This window comes from Lepidochelys kempii, chromosome 24, assembly GCF_965140265.1.
Source record: "Lepidochelys kempii isolate rLepKem1 chromosome 24, rLepKem1.hap2, whole genome shotgun sequence".
In the NCBI taxonomy this organism is placed as follows: domain Eukaryota; kingdom Metazoa; phylum Chordata; order Testudines; family Cheloniidae; genus Lepidochelys; species Lepidochelys kempii.
The window spans coordinates 1295291-1315689 of NC_133279.1; the positions used below are offsets into that span (position 1 = coordinate 1295291).

The 20399-nt window shown below is 51.2% G+C and overlaps 2 protein-coding genes across 29 annotated transcripts in view; one reads left to right on the plus strand and one right to left on the minus strand.

Annotated features, from left to right (window-relative positions):
- Positions 1-20399, minus strand: part of UBAP2L (ubiquitin associated protein 2 like) — a 397837-nt gene that overhangs the window by 29961 nt on the left and 347477 nt on the right. For 16 of the 28 annotated variants that reach the window (XM_073323154.1, XM_073323149.1, XM_073323148.1 and 13 more), the window contains exons 1-8: positions 14120-14198; positions 8315-8444; positions 7104-7181; positions 6225-6335; positions 2966-3173; positions 2538-2633; positions 1738-1783; positions 1311-1420 (exon numbers count right to left, since the gene is read on the minus strand). In XM_073323154.1, the coding sequence (XP_073179255.1) occupies positions 1311-1420; positions 1738-1783; positions 2538-2633; positions 2966-3173; positions 6225-6335; positions 7104-7181; positions 8315-8404 (739 nt within the window). In that variant the 5' untranslated portion in view covers positions 8405-8444; positions 14120-14198. Of the gene's footprint in view, positions 1-1310; positions 1421-1737; positions 1784-2537; positions 2634-2965; positions 3174-6224; positions 6336-7103; positions 7182-8314; positions 8448-11426; positions 12110-14084; positions 14199-20399 lie in introns of those variants that run through there. The other 12 variants (XM_073323157.1, XM_073323153.1, XM_073323155.1 and 9 more) reach the window with 5 other exon arrangements.
- Positions 14355-20364, plus strand: C24H1orf43 (chromosome 24 C1orf43 homolog). The gene is made up of 7 exons (XM_073323158.1): positions 14355-14499; positions 15621-15722; positions 17339-17456; positions 18248-18301; positions 19061-19227; positions 19413-19471; positions 20082-20364. The coding sequence occupies exons 1-7, from the start codon at positions 14431-14433 to the stop codon at positions 20278-20280; spliced, it is 768 nt and encodes a 255-aa protein (XP_073179259.1). The 5' UTR covers positions 14355-14430; the 3' UTR covers positions 20281-20364.

The window sequence follows — 20399 nt, forward strand, 5'->3', positions numbered from 1 at the left end:
GATTAAACGGCTACACGGTCTCAGACCCATCGGCAGGAGTTTCAATCTGCTAAAAAGCTGGGACCAAAAAAGTGATTTTTCTGAAAAAGGCTATTCCCTGTCTTTGAAAGAGATACAAAAATAGAGCTGCATGCTGGTAAGGTGCAATAATCCATTCTAATGAACAGCAGCTTTGAAAGTGAGACAGAAAAATGCATTTGCTAGATTACCATAACTATAGCATAATTACGATATTAACCACTTCCTTACACAGACAGAACGTAATCAATGGAAAGTAACAGGTCTTCAGTTGGTATTTTGGAAGAAGGAAAATAAAACTGAAGTGCCACAGCTGAGGCAGGCAGGCGAATGGGACAGTGTCAGAATCGTCTGTTTTAAAAGTCTGATGTATGGTGGCAGGAGCTTGGGCTCACTTGAGTAACTCAGAGGAGAGAGCTGAGAAGCACAGAAGTTCTGACCCCACTGTGCTGTCAGATACTGCTCCCCTCTAAAAACGTACAGACGTTTCAAGACTAGCTTTAATTAGAGAGTGTCCCATGAGACTATGTCCAGTTACTGCATTGCCAAAATTGCATCTACTCAAATCTCACAACCACTCTCAATGTTTATATGAAAACATCACCCCATTTTCACAATGCAAGAAAACAGCAAGAGAAGAGTGCTTGGACAGCTCAGCGAGGAGCAGAACTCCTGGGCAAAAAGGGAGGCCCTGGGCATCAATTCACCAGAAGCCAGCTTTCCGTATTAAGATCTCATCTTGCAAACAGTTTGGGGCAGGAAGCAGAGCACTCTCCACGTCGGAATACAGTGAGAGCGGACATCTGAACGCAGAAAGCTTGGCTCAGGAGGATGCACTACGTGCAAGGAAAAGCTGCCACCAGTCAGCCTTATCGCTGTTTACACAATGTCCTCTGTGCTGACAGGTGTGCCAAAACACAGCCCCCATGCCAGAAAGCAGTCAGAGGCAAGCACGCCAGTGCCCTTGGTCAGCACCTTCACCAGCTCGGAGCAGGGCACTGCACGACCCAGGTGCTTCCAGTGCACATGCTAGATCTGACTGTGCAGCTGTCACACTTCCACTGATAACCTCAAAGTGTCAGAGAGTAAAACTTACCGGGAAACCCAATGAACGCACACTGGACACTTGCAACAAGAACAGCATTGGGTATAAGGAAAGCAGGACACTGAATTCCTGCCCTGAATCCACAATCCATTCCCTTGCTATTTTGTGACTGAAGGGGACTTGCAAGAAACCAATTTTTGATCTAACCAGCAGGTAGTAATGGGACGGAAGCATGGAGGTCACTTACTTGTCCCATCGTCGGGCTCAAAGCTACCAGTACTGTTCCATGTGTTGTTGCTATTCCCATAGTTCTCTTCCGTGCTGGTTGGCTCTGCATAATCAGCTGGGTTGAAAGTTCTGGAACACAGATTGGGGGGAGCAAGTTTAGATTTCCTTGTAACTGCTGTGAATGAAAATCAATCACATTTAAACCAGGACATAGTTTAAGCAGACCCCGTCCACTTTGTAAGACAAACCTACTGCTGTCTTAGCCATTCCAAATGCAACTCAGTATGATACAGCTGCTGCAATGGGACAGATACACAAACCAGCAAGGAATGACAGAACCCACCAGTTAGTTTAACCAGACTTATGTTGTCCCCTGCCCACCCCCGTGCAGAGACAAATTCACTAATTATCTTGCTTTTCTTGTTTTGTATTCAATAAAAACTTACCCCATGCCCTGGGCAGAAAATCTTCCCCCCCGCCTTCCAGAGCCACCTGTAAGAGAAACACACATCAGTGTTGTCCTGCCGTCAAACAGCAAGGCTCACAGCTTTGCTGTGTGTTGCTGGGAAGGTAAGTGTTTAACACTATGCAGCATTTCAAACGCCCAGTATATGACAATGTTCAGCATCTTCCTGCATTGATAAGATTTCAGACTGCTCCTTTACATGCATGTGAATTACATGTTAGCGGTGTAAATAGGGACAAATGATTCCAACCACAGATTAGCTCCCCATCGGTCACAAGGCACAAATATGAGAGGCCAGACTCCAAATCTACAGGACATGGTCTCATCATCAATTACCAAACAACTCAGGTTGTTTCATGGAAAGATTTATTTTTAGACTCTCAGCAATGAGAATGAATGAGTGCTGCTCACAGAGAGGCAGCAAAGCTGCCCAGAGGTACCAGGATAGGAACTTAGATTCTGGTGCTAACAAATGCTTTCCCTGATCTCATACAACAGCCACCTTTGTCCTAGTTCCCCCCCACCTGTAAAATGGGGCAATATTTAACTAAGCCTCAGGGGTAGGGTATGAGAACTAGTTAATGGCTCTACTGTGCTTACCAGGTGCAAAGCAATATATAGGTGCTAAGCATTAACACAAGAATAGAGATGAAAAATATTTACTGCCCGTGACTTCTGTTCAGCCCCTCAAGACCTCTCTACAGAAGAGCTTTTTGAAGTCAACTGGAAATAGCTACATTGGATCCACCACCCCCGGCACACAACCCCCACTTTGTGTACCTCTGCCTCGTCCGCGGCCCCGTCTCCCTCTCTCTGTGCCTCTTCCAGAGGAGCCTCCACTCTTCCCACCATCCAATCCATTCTCCTGGCCCCGAACTGAAAGACACGGAGAACGACACTAGGACAACTTCCAACATCATTTTGAACTCAAGGAAGGAGACCCTAGAGCACGTGGTGAGGGTTGTGTGGGAAACTGACACAGAGCTATAGATGCTATGGCACCATGTTTTGCTTCTGTTAGTGCCATTTGGCAGCTATGGCGTGAATCCATCACCCAGGGACTCAGATGCCAAAGGGTCAGGGAACCAGCGGCGGGCACCAGATGGGACTCTGCACACATACAAGAGGATGATTTTTGTAGTCATTTTTCTAGACTTATGAGCTTTAAAACGAACGTCAGCACAACACTTTAATTGCCTGCCATGTACCATGATAGTTATAGTTGCTATTAAAGGGCACGCTCATACACTCTCTTCCACGGCTGGTGCCTCGGCCTCGTCTTGGTGGCCCGCCACGTCGCCGGCTGTAATCCCGATCCCTGTCCCGGTTCTCTTTGCCTTCTTCGCTGAGTTCTGTCTGCCCGCTGTCCTTCTGCCCGGAGACTCCTTTCTTCTTCCCAACCATTTCCCAGGAATGCTGAAGTTTAGCAGAGGGGGAAAGAAGTTCATCATTTGATCAACACTGGATGCAGGCTACATGCATAATTTAACATCCTGGGGGAAATATAATGAGGGAAGACAGAAAACTGTTCTAATAAAACAAGATAGGCATTTATCCAAAGCTTCACATCACATCACAGCCACTGCCACCTTACTCTCCACTGTCTGAGCTGACAGGCTCCTGGCAGCTTTCGCTCAGAAAGTTACCCACCCAAGAATACTTGTTCCTCAGTTTGCATTCTTTCATTTTAAGTGATGTCCCTCAGAACAGACACAGCATGGACACAACAGGCTTCTCTCCTGCTGACCTGCAGGCAGCTGTACAGGGTTGAGGGATGCTGTTTTGTTTTAGCCCATCTCAGAAGCCAATCAATAATTTCAGCTGTGCTTGCTCTTATAACCCAAATAGCTCTGTCCCAGGAACTGAAGAAAGAACCATCATCTCTTTTAGGTCACTCCACACGTGGGCCATTTTGACTTTTCTCTGCTGTCTGAGACCCCTCAGGCTACAGCCCCCGAGACAGGGTACTCACTTGCCCTCATTTAAGGGAATGGAAGTGATTTCTCAGTAGCACAGAAACTTTTAAGAAGTTCCAGTGATCACTCAGCTTATTACCTTGGGATCTCAGGCACAGATCCGCGCTAGGTCACTCATCCCAGAGAAGACCCAATTAAAGGATTGCTAGAAAAACATCACGTTATCTCAGTCATTTGAAAAGTAACATTTTGGCCGCACAGGGAGGAAGGAACTGCCCGTGTTTTTTTGGCAAAACAACCCAAAAAGGTGTCACTTGCTTGGGCCCCAGTATCTGTTCACATAACATGTTAACTCTGGAAATTACAAAAAAATCCCAAAAAAGAAAAGGAGTACTTGTGGCACCTTAGAGACTAACCAATTTATTAGAGCATAAGCTTTCGTGAGCTACAGCTCACTTCCCAGGGTACCCGCTGTTCCCACCACACAGGCATTTCTACACACTTGCCTGGTTCCAGGGAGGAGAGCATTGTGAGAAGCACCAAAAACCCCACAAACAGGGAAGCTCAAGTCATTCCGAGTTTAATTAAACAACACATCACCACCTCACCCCAATCACCCACGGCAGTTTTATTTCATGCCAGTATGAAATGGTTTCACATTCATATTGAACCAATGCTGCACACCGTTAGCACAATTAACACTGAGTCACAAGTCACTGACAAACTTGCTGACTAACGAACAGCTGGCCTTGGATGGCAACACACAGAGGGGCAAAAAAGCTTTTAGGCACACGCTGGCCTCAAACCAGAGGAGTCTCTCTTCACAGGCAACTCACTCAGAAGGAAGTCAGGATAATGTTTACTTTGTACAGCACAACCATAAAAAAAATCAAACTCAGAACTAATATCCTGTCTGCTCTTCTATCCTCTGAAGTGTGACACGTTCAAATACTACTCCATTAAGCAAGTGAGCCAGTGCTCACCAGCGTTAGGGCATCTTTGAGACACTCATCATCAATGGCGCATCATCCCGACAAATACCTTTTCACTGAGTTGTTCAGCAGAAGTTGAACTCAGACCAAGAGAGGCTCAGAAAGCCTTCACCAATTTCAGTGCAGAAGACGACTCTGCTCAGATTGCTGCAGGTGGCAACCTGCAAGCCCTCTATGGCACTGCAGACTAAAGAAGTGGCTGGTGTGGAGAGGGTTTTACCCTGCCAACGCTGGTCCTGCCTTTGCAAAGCTACTGCAGTGACTGCGTCTGGCATCTTGCACTGCTGAGTGGCTCAGCTGCCCATGTAAAGGAAACAGGGCATACCTTCAGATTTGATATAACCCACAACATTATTTTCCATGAGCAATTCCTTCATTCAAGAAATTAAACCGCTAAGATTTTAATGGCATGTCGGTTTTATTGGAAGAAGCCCTGGAAGTGATTCTGGGTAAGCACAGAATCACAGCTGAGATATGTCTAGGTTAGATGTACTCCTGTTGTTTTTAAAATGAGTTTACAGCTAACCGACAGCCAGTTTTTGCATGCTTCTGGGCAGAAAGGGCTGGCCCTTAAACCCACATGGCTCCGTGAAGGCATGGAAGCATCCATCACGCGGACAGTACAGATATGCCAAAGCACGTGGGAGTCCACAGATCGGAAGGAGAGATGATATGCAGAATACAGATGGCAGGGACATACAGTTCAGTAATTAGAACATCGGTTTTTTACTTTTTTCTAAAAGAAACCCAGCTAATGCACCAGACACTAAAGTGACAGTCTCAAACCCAGTAGAGCTAGGAAATTTGGTTAAGATCAGCCTTCCAATACCAACACTACCCCACTGTACCCAGATAGGCAAGATCTGACCTTCAGCCGCAGTATGGAAGGGCCTGACAGCTTTGACATTATTCACCGATATTGATTCGGTTACAACTGATGAAACTGTTTGGGCTGCTTTACCATAAAGGTGATGGACTAGTGCTAGGGGGGAAGCTTCCTTTGGGCAGATGCCTATTGAGAGGGTCATTCTGAGGGTTAACTAAGTATGACGAAATGCGAGCACTCAGATGAACCGTGGAACTCAAGTCTAACTAGAAGGACACACCGCACCTAGAAGAGCTGGACCCTAGCAGGACACAGCAGGGACAGCCCATGCAATGGTGAACAGACCAGCTGAGAGACATGGGACTGCACCAAGATCGGGGTAAAAACCCAGGGCCAAAGATGTTAAAGTTCAGGAGACACAGAAAGAAACAGAGGTTTACTAGGTTACTCACTTGCTTCCTTTGAGGCTGTCAGATGACTCGATCTTGATCTGTTCCCCAATGCACATACAGTAAAGGCTGCTAAACAAGCCAGGGCATGGCCCCCCATTACACATACACTGCACTCTTAACTGTCAGGGCCTCCTGACTCGCACTGTCAGACAGCCCTTTACAAGCTACCCCATCCCGTGTGCTCTTCGCGCACTTAGCTGTATTACCTGGAGATCACTAGCTCCAACCAGGCTTCACACAACCACCTTTTTGCTAATCAAAGCTGAAGGAGTCTGTCCTACCGTGTCCGGATTCCCCTCCAGCAGCACGTTGATGGCTCTGTTGACATCCCCGTTACAGTCGTGCAGAGCAATCACACACTCATCTTGGTTCTTGCCCGTGATATCAATCAGCTGTGGGGAGGAAGAGGACACAATCAGCTCATTCCAAACCCAGAGAGGACTGACACCTCCTCAGAGCTAAGAAATGCCTTGGGTTCGAGAGGAGAGAAAACCTGTAATTGCAGAAGAGAAGAGCTACCAAGAAGTGTCCAGGCACGGATGTCTCCTTGCTGTCCTTGAGTTTAACCGTGTGCCCCAGAACGTACACTGGGTGGCCAGAGAAGCAGGAGTGAAGGTGCCCCCATGTCTCAGAAATCCTAAAGTCACCTCTCACCAGTCAGCGTGGAGGCAGGGCCTTGCAAATCCCAAAGTGACTCCAGGTGCTGGCCAGAGGCCCTCACAACAAGAGGGTGACAGTGCTGCAGAGAGAACTGAAAGGCTGATGGCTCAACCTCATGAGCTCACATGTGGGACACACAAGATTTAGTATCTGCTTCCTCTGACCAATGCAGCTTATTATCCCAAGGGCAGCTCTCCCTGGGTCTGCTCCACTGCAGAGATCTCTTAACAGAAGGAACAAGATGACAATGAAGGGCAGACCTCCACCTGGCCTGGCAAAGGTATCTGAGTTAGCTACCCCTTTGACCTGCTTCCCCTCAGCCCTCCATCACTAGCCTGACAACCCGGGGCCTGTTCTGGCTTATTTCAGAGTTGCTATTGTTGTTCTCGGCCTCGGGTTCAACACAGCTGGCACTTCAGCTCCTGAAAACAGAGCTGCCAACTTCCAGTCTAGCTAGAGAAGCTGCTCAACCCTGAGTTCTCCCCATTCCCCACACTCACTTGTTTCACCTTCTCCTCAAAGTCAGCGTCGTTGTGGTCCGAAATCATCTGTGCAAGTCGAATCTGTTCTGCAGTGGCCTAGAGAGATTGCAGGTGATGATGGAGGAGGGTTAGAGCAATGCATTTCAAACTAACTCTCTTCTAAGCACTTACAGCTTCCTTGAGAACACCAGTAAGGAGTGGGGGGAAGAGGGGCACACAGATGGGAGGTCTCAAAGTGGAGATAAAGATGGAAGAGAGGCAGGTGGAGACGTCTGAAGGAGAACAAAATGCCACTGAACCCGAGCGAAGAACCAACAATCTCACAATAAACTAGCTTCCCAGGACAGATCCCTCAGTATAGAAAGAAACAAGAACCTCAAAGCAAACTCTGCAAGTGGCACATCAGCCAGCTGGGTTTACCTACAGGGGCAGGGAGTGGTCAGGAAAACACAGAGAGGTTCCAGCTCAGGCTCTCACTTGGAGACACTGAAGCAGTGACCACACCTGGTCAGCCTGTCCACCTGCCTCTCACAGCAGCACACTTCAGCACAGAGGAAGCTGTTCTAGGAGGTATGTTAGGCTAATGGTCCTCAGCCAGCATCCGCATCCCTCTGGGGGTCCGCAAGCTGGTTTTAGGGGGCTACAGGGACCCGTGGCTGAAGCACAGAACTGAAACCAGGAGCAGAACTGCAGGGAGCCCCGAGCCATGGCACCCCAGCAGGGCTGAAGCTAGGAGCGGAGCCACGGGGCTGAAGTCCCGAGCACCACCACTCCGCCCGGGTCTAAAGCCCTGAGCCCCAGTGCCCACGAGGGGCAGAAGCCCTGAGGGGCCCCCCCGAGAGCTGAACCCCCTACCTCTCGCACCTGCAGCCCTGAGCCCCTCCACCCCGTGGCTAAAGCCCCAGCCCTGACCCATGGCTGAAGTCTAGAGCATAGAGCCCCCCCCCCCCCCCACGGCTGAAGCCCCGAGTCCCACAGGGCTAAAGCCCCAAGGCCCCCCAACACACACATCCGGTGGCTGAAGCCAGGAGCCCTGAGTGCCCCCGCCTCATCCCTGCTGGGGCCTGGAGTTTTTATAGTATTTGGGAGGGGAGAGGAGCGGCTCTGAAAGAAAAAGGTTGAGAACCCCTGTGTTAGGCCAAGCCCAATTATTAGCCAACTGCTTGGAGCAGCTGAAGGTGCCAAGTCTCCATGTCCAAGCCAGCTGGTTTCCATGGACACTCCCTTACCTGTGGCCGCTGCTTGTGCTGTGTCTGGCTCTGTGCCTGTGTCTGCTCCCAGGGCCCCCGGGCTCGGCTAGTGCCCACCGATGTCATCATTTACAGTATATACAAATAACAGTATTTACAAGGTAGAACTCTGCGGGGGGAGGGAGAGAGGAGAGAACAGACGGTTAGAAACGGAAAACAAAAGGCAGTACCAAGGCTCTGGGTATTGAGTGGGTGGGACACCAAAGTAAAGTTTATACCCCCAAAACCACTATAAACCAACTCTATTTCCAGAGATGTGAAAGTAAAAGGCCACCCACCTTCTCCTATTTCCTGAAGCCCTAACATGTAATACGCAATATCTGAAAGATACAACATTGCACCCATGCTGAGACACCCCAGGCTGTTCCTGCATAGAGGACTGCCTCCCACCCCCCCCCGCCTCCCCCAAATCTACATGACTAAATCTTTGGAGCAGAAATGTGTCTCCGTAGTAGGAGGCAGCCTTTAACATTCCACTGCTCAAATGCAAGAGGCTGAGGAATATAAATTAGCATTCGTCAACGCGGATCCTTCCATCTACATGGCTTAGAGGCACCTCAATGCTACCCTGGTGGACACTTTATAAGTGCACAAAAACAAACAGCTCAAAGCCTCAAGACCATCAACTGAACCTCTGTTCTCATTGCTTTCATCCTCTGCTCCTCACAAGTTCATCACTCCCCGCATCCCACAGAAAGGTGGGGATGTGACTCTCCAAGTCAAGATGTTTCCAACATTTGTTTGAAATAGAGAGCTCTCATCTTCAAACACAAACCCAGGTAATTTGGGCTGTGACCCTGTTCTAGGAATATTAATTTGTCATCTATAATCCAGTACACTCCGGAAAGAAGAGTGCTATAAATATCATCTGAGGGATTCCAAAACCCTTCAAAAATTCTACTCAGGATTAAATCACTTCGCCCATGTTCGATGTAGGGCACAGCAACTAGTGAGGCACTTTCAGCAATGCTATATGATCATTTCAGGACTTCCTGTCCAGACATAGTTTGGCACAGAAAATATATCACAGCCAAATTAAATTGCAAATCCCTACACCCCCAATGCAAGGAAAGTCCGGCAGTGACAGTAACACCTTGTGCAATCTCACCATACCTAAACGGCTCCAAAGAATAAAGAATGCCAGGTACGTTCAAAAGCACCAAGGAGGATTTCAAAAAGAAAAGGAGTACTTGTGGCACCTTAGAGACTAACCAATTTATTTGAGCATGAGCTTTCGTGAGCTACAGCTCACTTCATCAGATGTTTACCGTGGATTTCAGTTATTTATGAGCCTATGAACTAAGTAACTTTGAATACTTTACCCCTGGGATAATAAGGCTATCAGCTCTACCTCTGGAGCGATAGGCCCTTCACTAGCAGCACTTGGGACCTCCCTAATCTAAGAAGGAACAAATAATGCATGCAGACAGAAACCTCAGCAAGAGAAACAAGTGATCAGTATCTTATCTGAAACTTTATTCATGGAGATCAATTGTTCCCTCAAGTGGGAACCAATGTACTGTAGGAGGGTGGAGCGAGTGAAAAGCCTCTCAGCATGAGGCAGTGTTAAGGGATGGGAAATCTAAATCTTCAAAGACAGTGAGTAGACAGTGCAACTGCCTCTTTCCTTTGGAGCACAAAGCAGAAGCCCCTAAAGTTAGCTTTGCACTGTGTTTGTAAACCTGCAACACTATTTTGCTTCTTCAGTGAGAGATGGCCTGTACCAGCTTCTGTTGTTCACTTGAATGAATGCTTCTAATGCAATCTTTCCTGCAATTTCCCACAAAAGGTCAAGTCGTCCACCTCCTTGGGATATCCACATCTTAAACATCTTTAAACATACAAAGACTCCTAAATAATAGTGATTTTTCAGAACTTTTTGAAACTTCCAGATCTTGCTCAGTTCCTTCAGCAATAAAATCTGTTACCCGATGGGCAAGTCTGCAAAAATCTTATTGCCAAAAAACGTTTGACACACAAATCACCTCCGCACTCCTGAGTTCTAGCTCAGACTGATACACTATGACAAACCACAACCTCTGCCTCACTTTTTCGGTCTATAACATGGGGGTAACAATCACCTGCCTTTGTTGTTATTATTTGCATTACCACAGCACTTAGGAGTCCTAGTCATGGACCGGGACCAACTGTGCTGCGCACTATACAAAAACAGAACAAGAAGATAATCTCTGTCCCAAGCATCTTAAAATCCAAGTATAAAACAAGAGACTGATACACACAGAGGGGAAGCACCAGGAAACAATGAGACGATATTTGTTAGCATTTGCCAGAATGGCTCTAACAGTATCACCGCCTGATACAAAGCATAATAAACTCATGCTACAGGGCTCATTGCTCAATAAGAACATTTGGGGGTAGAGTCAATGAAGAAAACTCCCCCCCCCCCTCCTTAAAGCACTGCAGAAACTTTAACAGAAGTCAGAAAACAAAAAGCCATCCCAGCAAACTCCCCCTCCCACCCCATACCCGATTCTTCCCCTAACATTACTCTTATTCCTCACTGGTACATCTACTCCAGCACTAAATATTTCACAGACAAACAAGTTATCATATTAAACTAAATTTGGCATCAGAATTGCAGGCCCAGAGGGAAGTAATAATGCATGTTTCATACTGTACTAACTTAATATGCAATTTCAATAGGATATTGTTCTATTACTTTCTTGTCCTAAACCCTTATGCAGTTCCTAGGCACCGGTTTAACAGCTGCCATGTTTCAATCCTGGCACAGCAGCATTTCAATGGTGAATTAAATAACCATTATGTATAAAGCTCAGCAAGCAACTACTGATATAAGTATCTGTTCTGATCCCAACCCTGCAATGAGCTCTGTGCAGTGCCCCACAGACTTCAGTGAGGCTCTGGGTAGGCCCAGGGTTCCACCTACCAAGAATTCACTCCAGGATCATACTCTAGTTTGCGCAGCCCTTCAGAACCCTTAGGGATTAAGCACTATTAAAAATGCAGAATATTAGACCAGGAGTCTGACATCTGAAACACTATCACACAGAAACAGCGACAGTCTGATCTAATTGAAGTTTCTAACTGGTCTTTTGGTCACTCATTTTACCTGTATATTTCTTTTTAAATTGTAAAGCATCTTGTACTTCGAGGCAGATGCTATATAAATAAAATAGTGATTCCAGTTTCCTTCCATTGTGTCCCTGGTATTCTAGAATGAAATGAACTAGAGAAATGAAAAACATTATCAAATCAGTTTGACTTCTGAATTATATGCCAAAAAGGGAAACACTATATTTATATAGGATCAGACAAAGCCACAGTGCTCCACAACTATGTTATGACACGACCACTACACCTCAAGGAGCTTGCAATTTAATTTACTATCATTTTAATTTATGTTTTTAATAATTTACTCTGCAGTTACTCTTCACTTTCTGAACTTATTTTCCACTGCTTTTCATTTCACGGGTAGAAGAGATTCCTGTCTATGCAGGCTAGTAGGTATTTTGGGAAAAGGGAGACAAAGAAATGTAAGATTTATAATAATCTGTGTTCCATCAAAAATCCTGGCTCAGTTGCATTTTGTAGAGCAGAGATCTCTCAGTCAAATGCACGATTGCAAGAAGTGTTCAGAGCACAAAACAGATGGAGGTGACCTGGGTTCTATTCCCAGCTCTGCCAGACTCCCTGCGTGACTTTAGGCAAGTCACAGCATGACTCAGCCTCAGTTTCCCTATCTGTTAGAAGAGAATGATGATATTTTCACACCCCCTCCATGAAGCTTCATTAACATTTGAAAAAGGCTCTAAGGTCTCAGATGAAAGGACTACAGAAGGGCAAAGTATTTAGAATGATTATTCTGCACTGCTGGGGAGCGTGTGCACCAGAAAGAGCCTGGCACAGAGGGATAGTCTGTAAGAGTTATGCCACATTTCGCAAAGAAGCAAATACATTTCAGTTATGGATGAAATAATTCATGGGTATAGAAAATACAGATTTTCGCAAAATGCTGAGAGATAAAGCACTACCGAAATCTTAATGTGGTATTAGCGACCATTATTCTTGTTTTTGCGAATACAGACTAACACGGCTGCTACGCTGAAACCTGTCATTATTTTACTGGGAAACTCTGAACAGATAGAAAAGGAGGACTTGTGGCACCTTAGAGACTAACCCATTTATTTGAGCATGAGCTTTCGTGAGCTACAGCTCACTGCATCGGATGCAACAAGGTGCCACAAGTACGCCTTTTCCTTTTGCGAACACAGACTAACACAGCTGTTACTCTGAAATCTGAACAGATAGTTCCAAAGGCTACATAAATATACTGTAACATGCGATTCCGAACTGGGGTGGATGTCAACGAACCAGAATGATCCCTCAGGACCTACAAGTACCATATATTATTATTCCAATTTGCTGCAGGCTCCTGTGAATATCTTGGTAATTGGAGCTCTACCTAAACTCAGATTATGCTGGATTGTGAGGAGCAGGTTATGTAATAAATGCATGAGATGCACAGCACTACAGAAGTGTAGAAGACTGGACCATTTCCTTTAATTCACCCTGTTCCAGGCCAGAGACTATTAGCACTGGGTACCCTGATGCTGCGCATAGTTATGTTTCCAGATACAGTCAGTAAAGCCCTACAGAGCTCACCTGAGCAAATGGTGCCACACACAAGCGTCTGCACAATTGCTACAAGCGGTCAGGAGTGCCTTTCTAAAGCAACCTGGTGTAGGGAACGCGACGGAAATAAACCCACGGCTGTTATATCCACCAGCGGGACACGAGGGCGGCCCCGGGGGTGAAGGAGTCACTGTGCAGTGACAGGAGGAGAACTCTAGAAGCTCCCAGCGGCCAGCACTGGCATCAGTCTGCTCGGGAGAGGGAAGGGCAGATCCAGCAGCGGACAATGGGGATGAGCCGCCCACAGGGCCAGAAAGGTTTCACGCCCTGAGGGCCAACAGCAGCGAAGAGGGTGGCTCTCGCCAGGCGCCGATGGGCTCACCCCGCTGCGGGCTCTCGAGGCCAGCAGGGCTGGGGGCTTTGAGAGGCTGCGCCCAGAGCAAAGGGATCAGCCAGCGGGGCTGCGCGGCCCCTGGGGGGAGGCGCTGGGCCCCCGCAGCGAGACCCCCGGGCAAGCACACGGCGCAAGAAGCGCGGCCGGGGAGCGCAGGGCCCGGGGGGAGCGCAGGGCCCGGGGGGAGCGCAGGGCCCGGGGGGAGCGCAGGGCCCGGGGGGAGCGCGGCGGCAGGCAGCTGCCTGGCCATTGTGCGGGGCGGGGCGCCCCCCGCGCAGGGGGCAGGGGCGGCAGCCAGGGAGCTCCATCCGGCGGGGAGGTCAAGGCGGCAGCGGCCGAGGGCGCGGGGCCAGGCCGGGCAGCTCCCTCGGAGCCGGCAGGACGGAGGTGGGGGGGGGAGGGTCGGAGCCCGGCCGCGGCGCCGCTTCCGCCCTCATGGCCGCTGCCGCCATTCCCCGCCCCCCACCATCGCCCCCGGGCCCGGGCCCGGCCGCCCGCCCGCGACCCCCTCCCCGCGCCCGGCCGCGCGCACTACGCGAGCCCCCGGCTTCGGCCGGGCCCACTAGGCCGCGAAGCCGACCGTAAACAAAACCCGCCGCACGGCGTCCGGATCCGGGCAGGGAGCGGGGCCGGGGCCGCCTCCCCCTGGCCCGGGACCCACGCCGGCCGCTGCCGCCCTCCCCGGGCTGAGGGAGGGGCGCCCGGCCGGGGCCGGGATTTAAAGGGGCCGCGCGCAATTACCGGGGCCGCCGCCGCCTCCGCGTTACCAACTTTACCTGAGTCTCCCCCACACTGACAACTACCCAGCGGCGCCCGCCCCATCACGTGACCCAGGAGAGGGCGGGGCCAGGCCGGCTTCAGGCCGCCCCCGCCACGTGACCCCGGCGGGGGCCTCTGTCGCCGCTCCCGCCTGTCACGTGGCTCGGCCTCGCGCCTCTCCTTGGCCCGCCCTGGGTCACATGGTTTCTGGCGCTTGGCCGGGCGCGCCGCCCCCCTTTCCCGCCCGCCCCCGTCACGTGACGCGGCCGCACTGTGGCCTCAGCGGCCGCCATGTTGTTGCGGGGCCCCGGGTCGGGCCGGGCCGGGGATGGCGACGTCCGGCAGCAACTGGCTCTCCGGGGTCAACGTGGTGCTGGTGATGGCCTACGGGAGCCTGGTGAGGCCGCGGCCCCGGCCTGAGGGGGCGCCGGGCGGAGAGCGGGGGCGGAGCGAGGCGCCTGCCCGGGCCCCCATCGAGGGTGGAGGAGCGGCGGGGGGGGCGTCCCGCGCTGGGGTCCCGTTGGGGGGAGGGGCCCCCATAGTGGGCGGGGGCGTCCCGCGCTGGGGTCCCGTTGGGGGGGAGGGGCCCCCATAGTGGGCGGGGGGTCCCGCGCTGGGGTCCCGTTGGGGGGGAGGGGCCCCCATAGTGGGCGGGGGGGTCCCGCGCTGGGGTCCCGTTGGGGGGAGGGGCCCCCATAGTGGGCGGGGGGGTCCCGCGCTGGGGTCCCGTTGGGGGGAGGGGCCCCCATAGTGGGCGGGGGGGTCCCGCGCTGGGGTCCCGTTGGGGGGGAGGGGCCCCCATAGTGGGCGGGGGCGTCCCGCGCTGGGGTCCCGTTGGGGGGGAGGGGCCCCCATAGTGGGCGGGGGGTCCCGCGCTGGGGTCCCGTTGGGGGGGAGGGGCCCCCATAGTGGGCGGGGGCGTCCCGCGCTGGGGTCCCGTTGGGGGGGAGGGGCCCCCATAGTGGGCGGGGGCGTCCCGCGCTGGGGTCCCGTTGGGGGGGAGGGGCCCCCATAGTGGGCGGGGGCGTCCCGCGCTGGGGTCCCGTTGGGGGGGAGGGGCCCCCATAGTGGGCGGGGGGTCCCGCGCTGGGGTCCCGTTGGGGGGGAGGGGCCCCCATAGTGGGCGGGGGGGTCCCGCGCTGGGGTCCCGTTGGGGGGAGGGGCCCCCATAGTGGGCGGGGGGGTCCCGCGCTGGGGTCCCGTTGGGGGGGAGGGGCCCCCATAGTGGGCGGGGGGGGCCGCGCGACCTCTCCAGTGTCCCCTGCCCCCACCCAGGGGAGACGGCGGTGGGGAGGCCCCTTTAAAAGGGCCGTCACGGGCTGCACCCTCGGGCTCCCCGCCCGCTGCTCTGAAATCAGCCCCCGGCCTCTCCGCTGGCGCCTCGTTCCCCCGGGCATTGGAAGCTGCAGCCAGGACCCCTCGCAGCGCAGAGGCCCGGTTGGGGCCCCGGCCCCCGAGGCAGGAGGGTTTGGCTCTGCTGGGTTCTAACCGTGTCTCTCTCCTGCTGTGTTTGACTAGGTGTTTGTGCTGCTCTTCATCTTTGTGAAAAGGCAGATAATGCGCTTCGCCATGAAGTCCCGCCGGGGGCCCCATGTGCCGGTTGGACAACACGCCCCCAAGGTCCGTGTGTGGGGCTTGCCTCCTGCTGGCCGCGGGGGCGGGGGAGGTTATGCGTTGGGTGATAGATCTGCTTGTTTCCATAAGGCTTTGTGTGTGCTGATGCTTCCTATTTTCCTACGCTGCAGCTATATCCCAAGCTAAGCAGGGCCAGGGGGGCAGTTCTTAGATGGGAGACCTTCAGGAAACAGCTAGGTGCTGTAGGAGATGGTCTTGGCTCTTCTTTTCCCCATGATGCACCATGCACCCAATGCTCCAGCCAGGAGCTAAGGAATGCCCTGCTCCAGGAGGATACCATCTTTCTGATGAGTCTTAAAATCAATGCTCTTGTTACAGGTTTTGTGATGCACTTTGTAAGAGTCAGGACATCAGCTGTGGTGTCCTGGCTAAAGGAAAGCTCTGATGGCCACGTCTACACGTGGAGCACTCCAGCAGCACAGCTCTGGCCCCGTAGCTATGCCGATGTAGGGCTGTAGCACTGAGTCTTCCTGCAGAGACCAAAGGGGGTTTTCTGTCACGGTAGGACCTCCACCTCCCCGATGATAGCTGGGTCAATCAAAACGTTCTTAAGTCAACCTAATTGTACCTACTCTTGGGGCTAAGTCGGGGTAGCTGTGGCTCTGAGGTGTGAATTTTTCACACCCCTGAGCGCCATAGCTATGTTGACCTAACTTTTAAAAAAAAAAAAAAGGAGTACTTGTGGCACCTTAGAGACTAACAAATTTATTTGAGCATGAGCTTTCGAGAGCTACAACTCACTTCATCGGATGCATACAGTGGAAACTGCAGAAGACATTATATACACACAGAGACCATGAAACAATACCTCCTCCCGCCCCACTGTCCTGCTGGTAATAGCTTATCTAAACTGATTATCAAGTTGGGCCATTTCCAGCACAAATCCAGGTTTTCTCACCCTCCGCCCCCCCCCCCCCAACTCACTCTCCTGCTGGTAATAGCCCATCCAAAGTGACCACTTTTTGGAGGGGGTGAGAGAACCTGGATTTGTGCAGGAAATGGCCCACCTTGATTATCATACACATTTTGAAGAGAGTGGTCACTTTGGATGGGCTATTACCAGCAGGAAGTGAGTTGGGGGGGGGGGGGCGCGGAAGGTGAGAACCTGGATTTGTGCTGGAAATGGCCCAACTTGATGATCGCTTTAGATAAGCTATTACCAGCAGGACAGTGGGGCGGGAGGAGGTATTGTTTCATGGTCTCTGTGTGTATATAATGTCTGCTGCAGTTTCGACGGTATGCATCCGATGAAGTGAGCTGTAGCTCACGAAAGCTCATGCTCAAATAAATTGGTTAGTCTCTAAGGTGCCACAAGTACTCCTTTTCTTTTTGCGAATACAGACTAACACGGCTGTTACTCTGAAACCTAACTTTTAAGTGGACACCAGGCCTGATAGCTGTGCTCTGACTCTCTGAATTCTCCTTGACTATGGGAATCTTCACTTCCTGGATTAAATGGTCGCAGTGTGTTACTTTCTATTGTTAAATAATTGCTGCATCTCAGGGCTGGGTGCAGTGATCCCTGTCTGTTGGGATTCATAGATGCTTTGGGAAGGAGGGTGCTCTATAAATGTAAGATGCCATTGTTCTCTTCTGGACAGGACCTGAAAGAGGAAATTGACATTCGCCTCTCAAGGGTACAGGACATTAAGTATGAACCCCGGCTCCTGGCTGAAGATGATGCCAGGCTCCTGCAGCTAGAGACACCAGGAAGCCAATGTACTGTGTCTTCTAAATATATGCACCCTAACTTATTGATGAGTATATTGGGTGGAGGGGGAGGATGATCAAAGGGCTTCTTGTTCAGCCTTCCAACCTCCACAATGCAAACGTCCTCCCACTACTGCTCTCAGAATCTGGGAATTATGAAGTTACATTGCTAGCTTTTGAGCCTGTCTGGCTCTTCCCACAGTATTAACTGTCCTGCTGCAGTGTTGTTTGGGGCGCAGTCCTTCTCCGTGGGGCAGGTGGCGCTGTTGCTGAGCTGCTCATGGTTACCATGCAGCCTGTCACACCAGAACCTGGCATGATCCCTAACTGTTACTCTGACTTGGTTACAATCAAGCAGATTGCAGCCCTGCCCCTGTCTTTAATACACAGAAGCAGCCTGTGGCGACCAAGGCTCCCACCACACAGGCTGAAATGAAGCCATTCAGCTCAAAATGGAATAGTGTGTAGGGAGCTGTTGTTCCCCTCTGCCATATCACAGAGGAAAGCAGCCACAGCCCATGGTGTATAGCTTCTGGGCCACCTCTGCTCTGACACTCCCGACTTTACCTTTCTCACCAAGCAGAGCAGAAACCCCCAGACAAAGGAAACTGATTGTCAGTTACCATTGGTGCTGCATAATCGGATTAGTGTCATTCTGCGATTTGCACGGGGCTAGCCTCATTGCTGTGGGAAAGGCTCCAACAGGATAATCTCCTGTTCACGCAGCCCCCGCTTGTGCCAACTTGCTGGTGTGTGTGTGTTTTCTTTCTCCAGACCAGTTTGTGTGTGTTCTTTTCCAGGTTGCTATAACTACTTGTACAGAATGAAGGCACTGGACGCAATCAGAGCTTCTGGTAAGAGAAAGCCTTTAGGTGGGGAGCGTGGCCAGTGGGGGACATGCCTCTGGAGCCTAGGCCAATAGCCTTGTGCTAGCACAAGGGTTCTCCGCCTGGGGGCTGCCACCATATCCCTAGGTGGGAGGGATTCCCAACTAAGGAATTGGGGTCCTCACTAGAGTGGTAGAGATTTCTGCTAGAGGAAAAGGTTGAAAACTAGTACGTGACACAAATAAAGTGAAGTAGAAGTGAATTTGATCTGGTTAGTCAGTGCCAAGGTGAGTAAAATACAGAACGTAACACACAGCAGAAGCCATGGGAAGTTATTTACACTGCGTCTTTCCTGTCTAAACTATCTACAGTGCCACAGGAAAAGACATTCCTCAAATACTAAGCTGCCTGGCTTTCCGAAAGGATCTCACACTGTTGTGTGCCTCACTTTCTGGGTGTCCAATTTGAGACACCTGGGCTTGATTTTTCTGAGAAACTCCCCCAATTAGTAAAGGCTTCTGCAGACTTTGGCTGTAAAGTGTCTTTCATGTGCTCCCTTTTGATGCAGTGATTTGTTGAACCATCCTAGCTTTGGTGTCTCTGCCAGCAGCAAGAACCTGGTCTCTGCTGTATGATGCCTCCGTCAGAAAGGCAGAGGTGCAGGAGGAGGAGTTTGTTGGATGGTTTGGGTCGCTCATCAGGACGCGCGTTCTTCCAGGCCCCTGGAGTGTGTGTCACACTCTGACCCGCCATCACTGGCATCCTTGTGTCACTTTGTTTTTTCAGAGATCCCATTTTATGTAGAAGGCCGACACCCCCAGTCCTTAATGGGAAAGAATTTCCATGCCTACCTGTTGGAGCTGAGAAATTCCAGCACTCCATTCAGAGGCATTCGCAAAACCTTGATTGACACCCTCCTGGATGGGTATGACACTGCACGCTATGGGACAGGGGTGAGTGTCAGCCCAGATCTTCTCTTTGGTCTTTGCAAAGGGGGTGGATTCCTGCAGAGCCAGGTCTTTCGCCTTGCAGCATTGCACACATTTCCCCTCTGTTCTGCCTGCTGCTGCGAATAGGATCAAGGACAATGCACACCAAGAGTCCAAGGTCTCTAAGGCACTCTTCTGTTTGTGTTCAGGTCTTTGGGAAGACGGAATATCTGAAGTACCAGGGTGCCCTGACTGAGCTCACGAACATGTAAGTTTGACTGGCGATGGGAATGTTTAACATCCGGGCCTTGGTCTGCATGGCCATCCATTGAAGGGGGTTGTGGATGGTGAAATTCTGCAGCGTAAGGATCCCATCTCTGTGCAGCTGGCTGTGTCTGTACAGGACCTGAGAAGGGGGATGCCAAAACCAAACTGACAAAGTGTCCCCTTTAAGAAGGCCTCCAAAACAATCTGAGGCAGGCAGTCTCCGTTTCCCTGAGGCATCAGGTCAGGGAAGGAGCCACTTGACCCAGTTCTTAAGGCCCTTACATCTGAGTGAGTCAGAGCAACCAAACTGACAGTCAGAAAAGCAAAGTCTGTAGGGCTCCAGTCAGGAGTGGCCTGGGGCCTGCAACCTATAGCGGCCAGCATGGCTTCTGATCCCATCCGTTGTTCAGTTTCCTTCTGGTGTTTTCCTTGACCGAACCTAGGCTGTCCCTTTTACAGGTTAAAGAGTACACCCTGCCACAATTTGCCTGCACCCCGTTGATTTAACTGACTGGCACATCTAATTAGGCTTCTTGCAGTCTCATTATTCGCTCAGGAAGGCTTGCTCTCTGTTCCAGGTGGATTCAGTAACATCCCCTTTTCCTCCACAGTATCAAAGCGCGAGGGGGCAGCAGCCAGAGGCAGCACCAGTCAGCAGCGAAGGATCTCACGCTCTCGCCTGATGTCTCCAACTCAGCCACCATCCAGGTCACCTACCTGCCTTCCAGCCAGAAGAGCAAACGTGCCAAACACTTCCTGGAGCTGAAGAGCTTCAAGGACAACTACAACACGCTGGAGAGCACCCTGTGAGCTGCGCCAGGAGCACTGCTCCTGGGACCTGCCACCGAGAGCCCCTTGCTGGGTGGGGCAAGTCACAAGTGGCTTTTGGCAGCAGTCCATGTCCAGGTGGCAGCTGGAAGGCGGGAAGT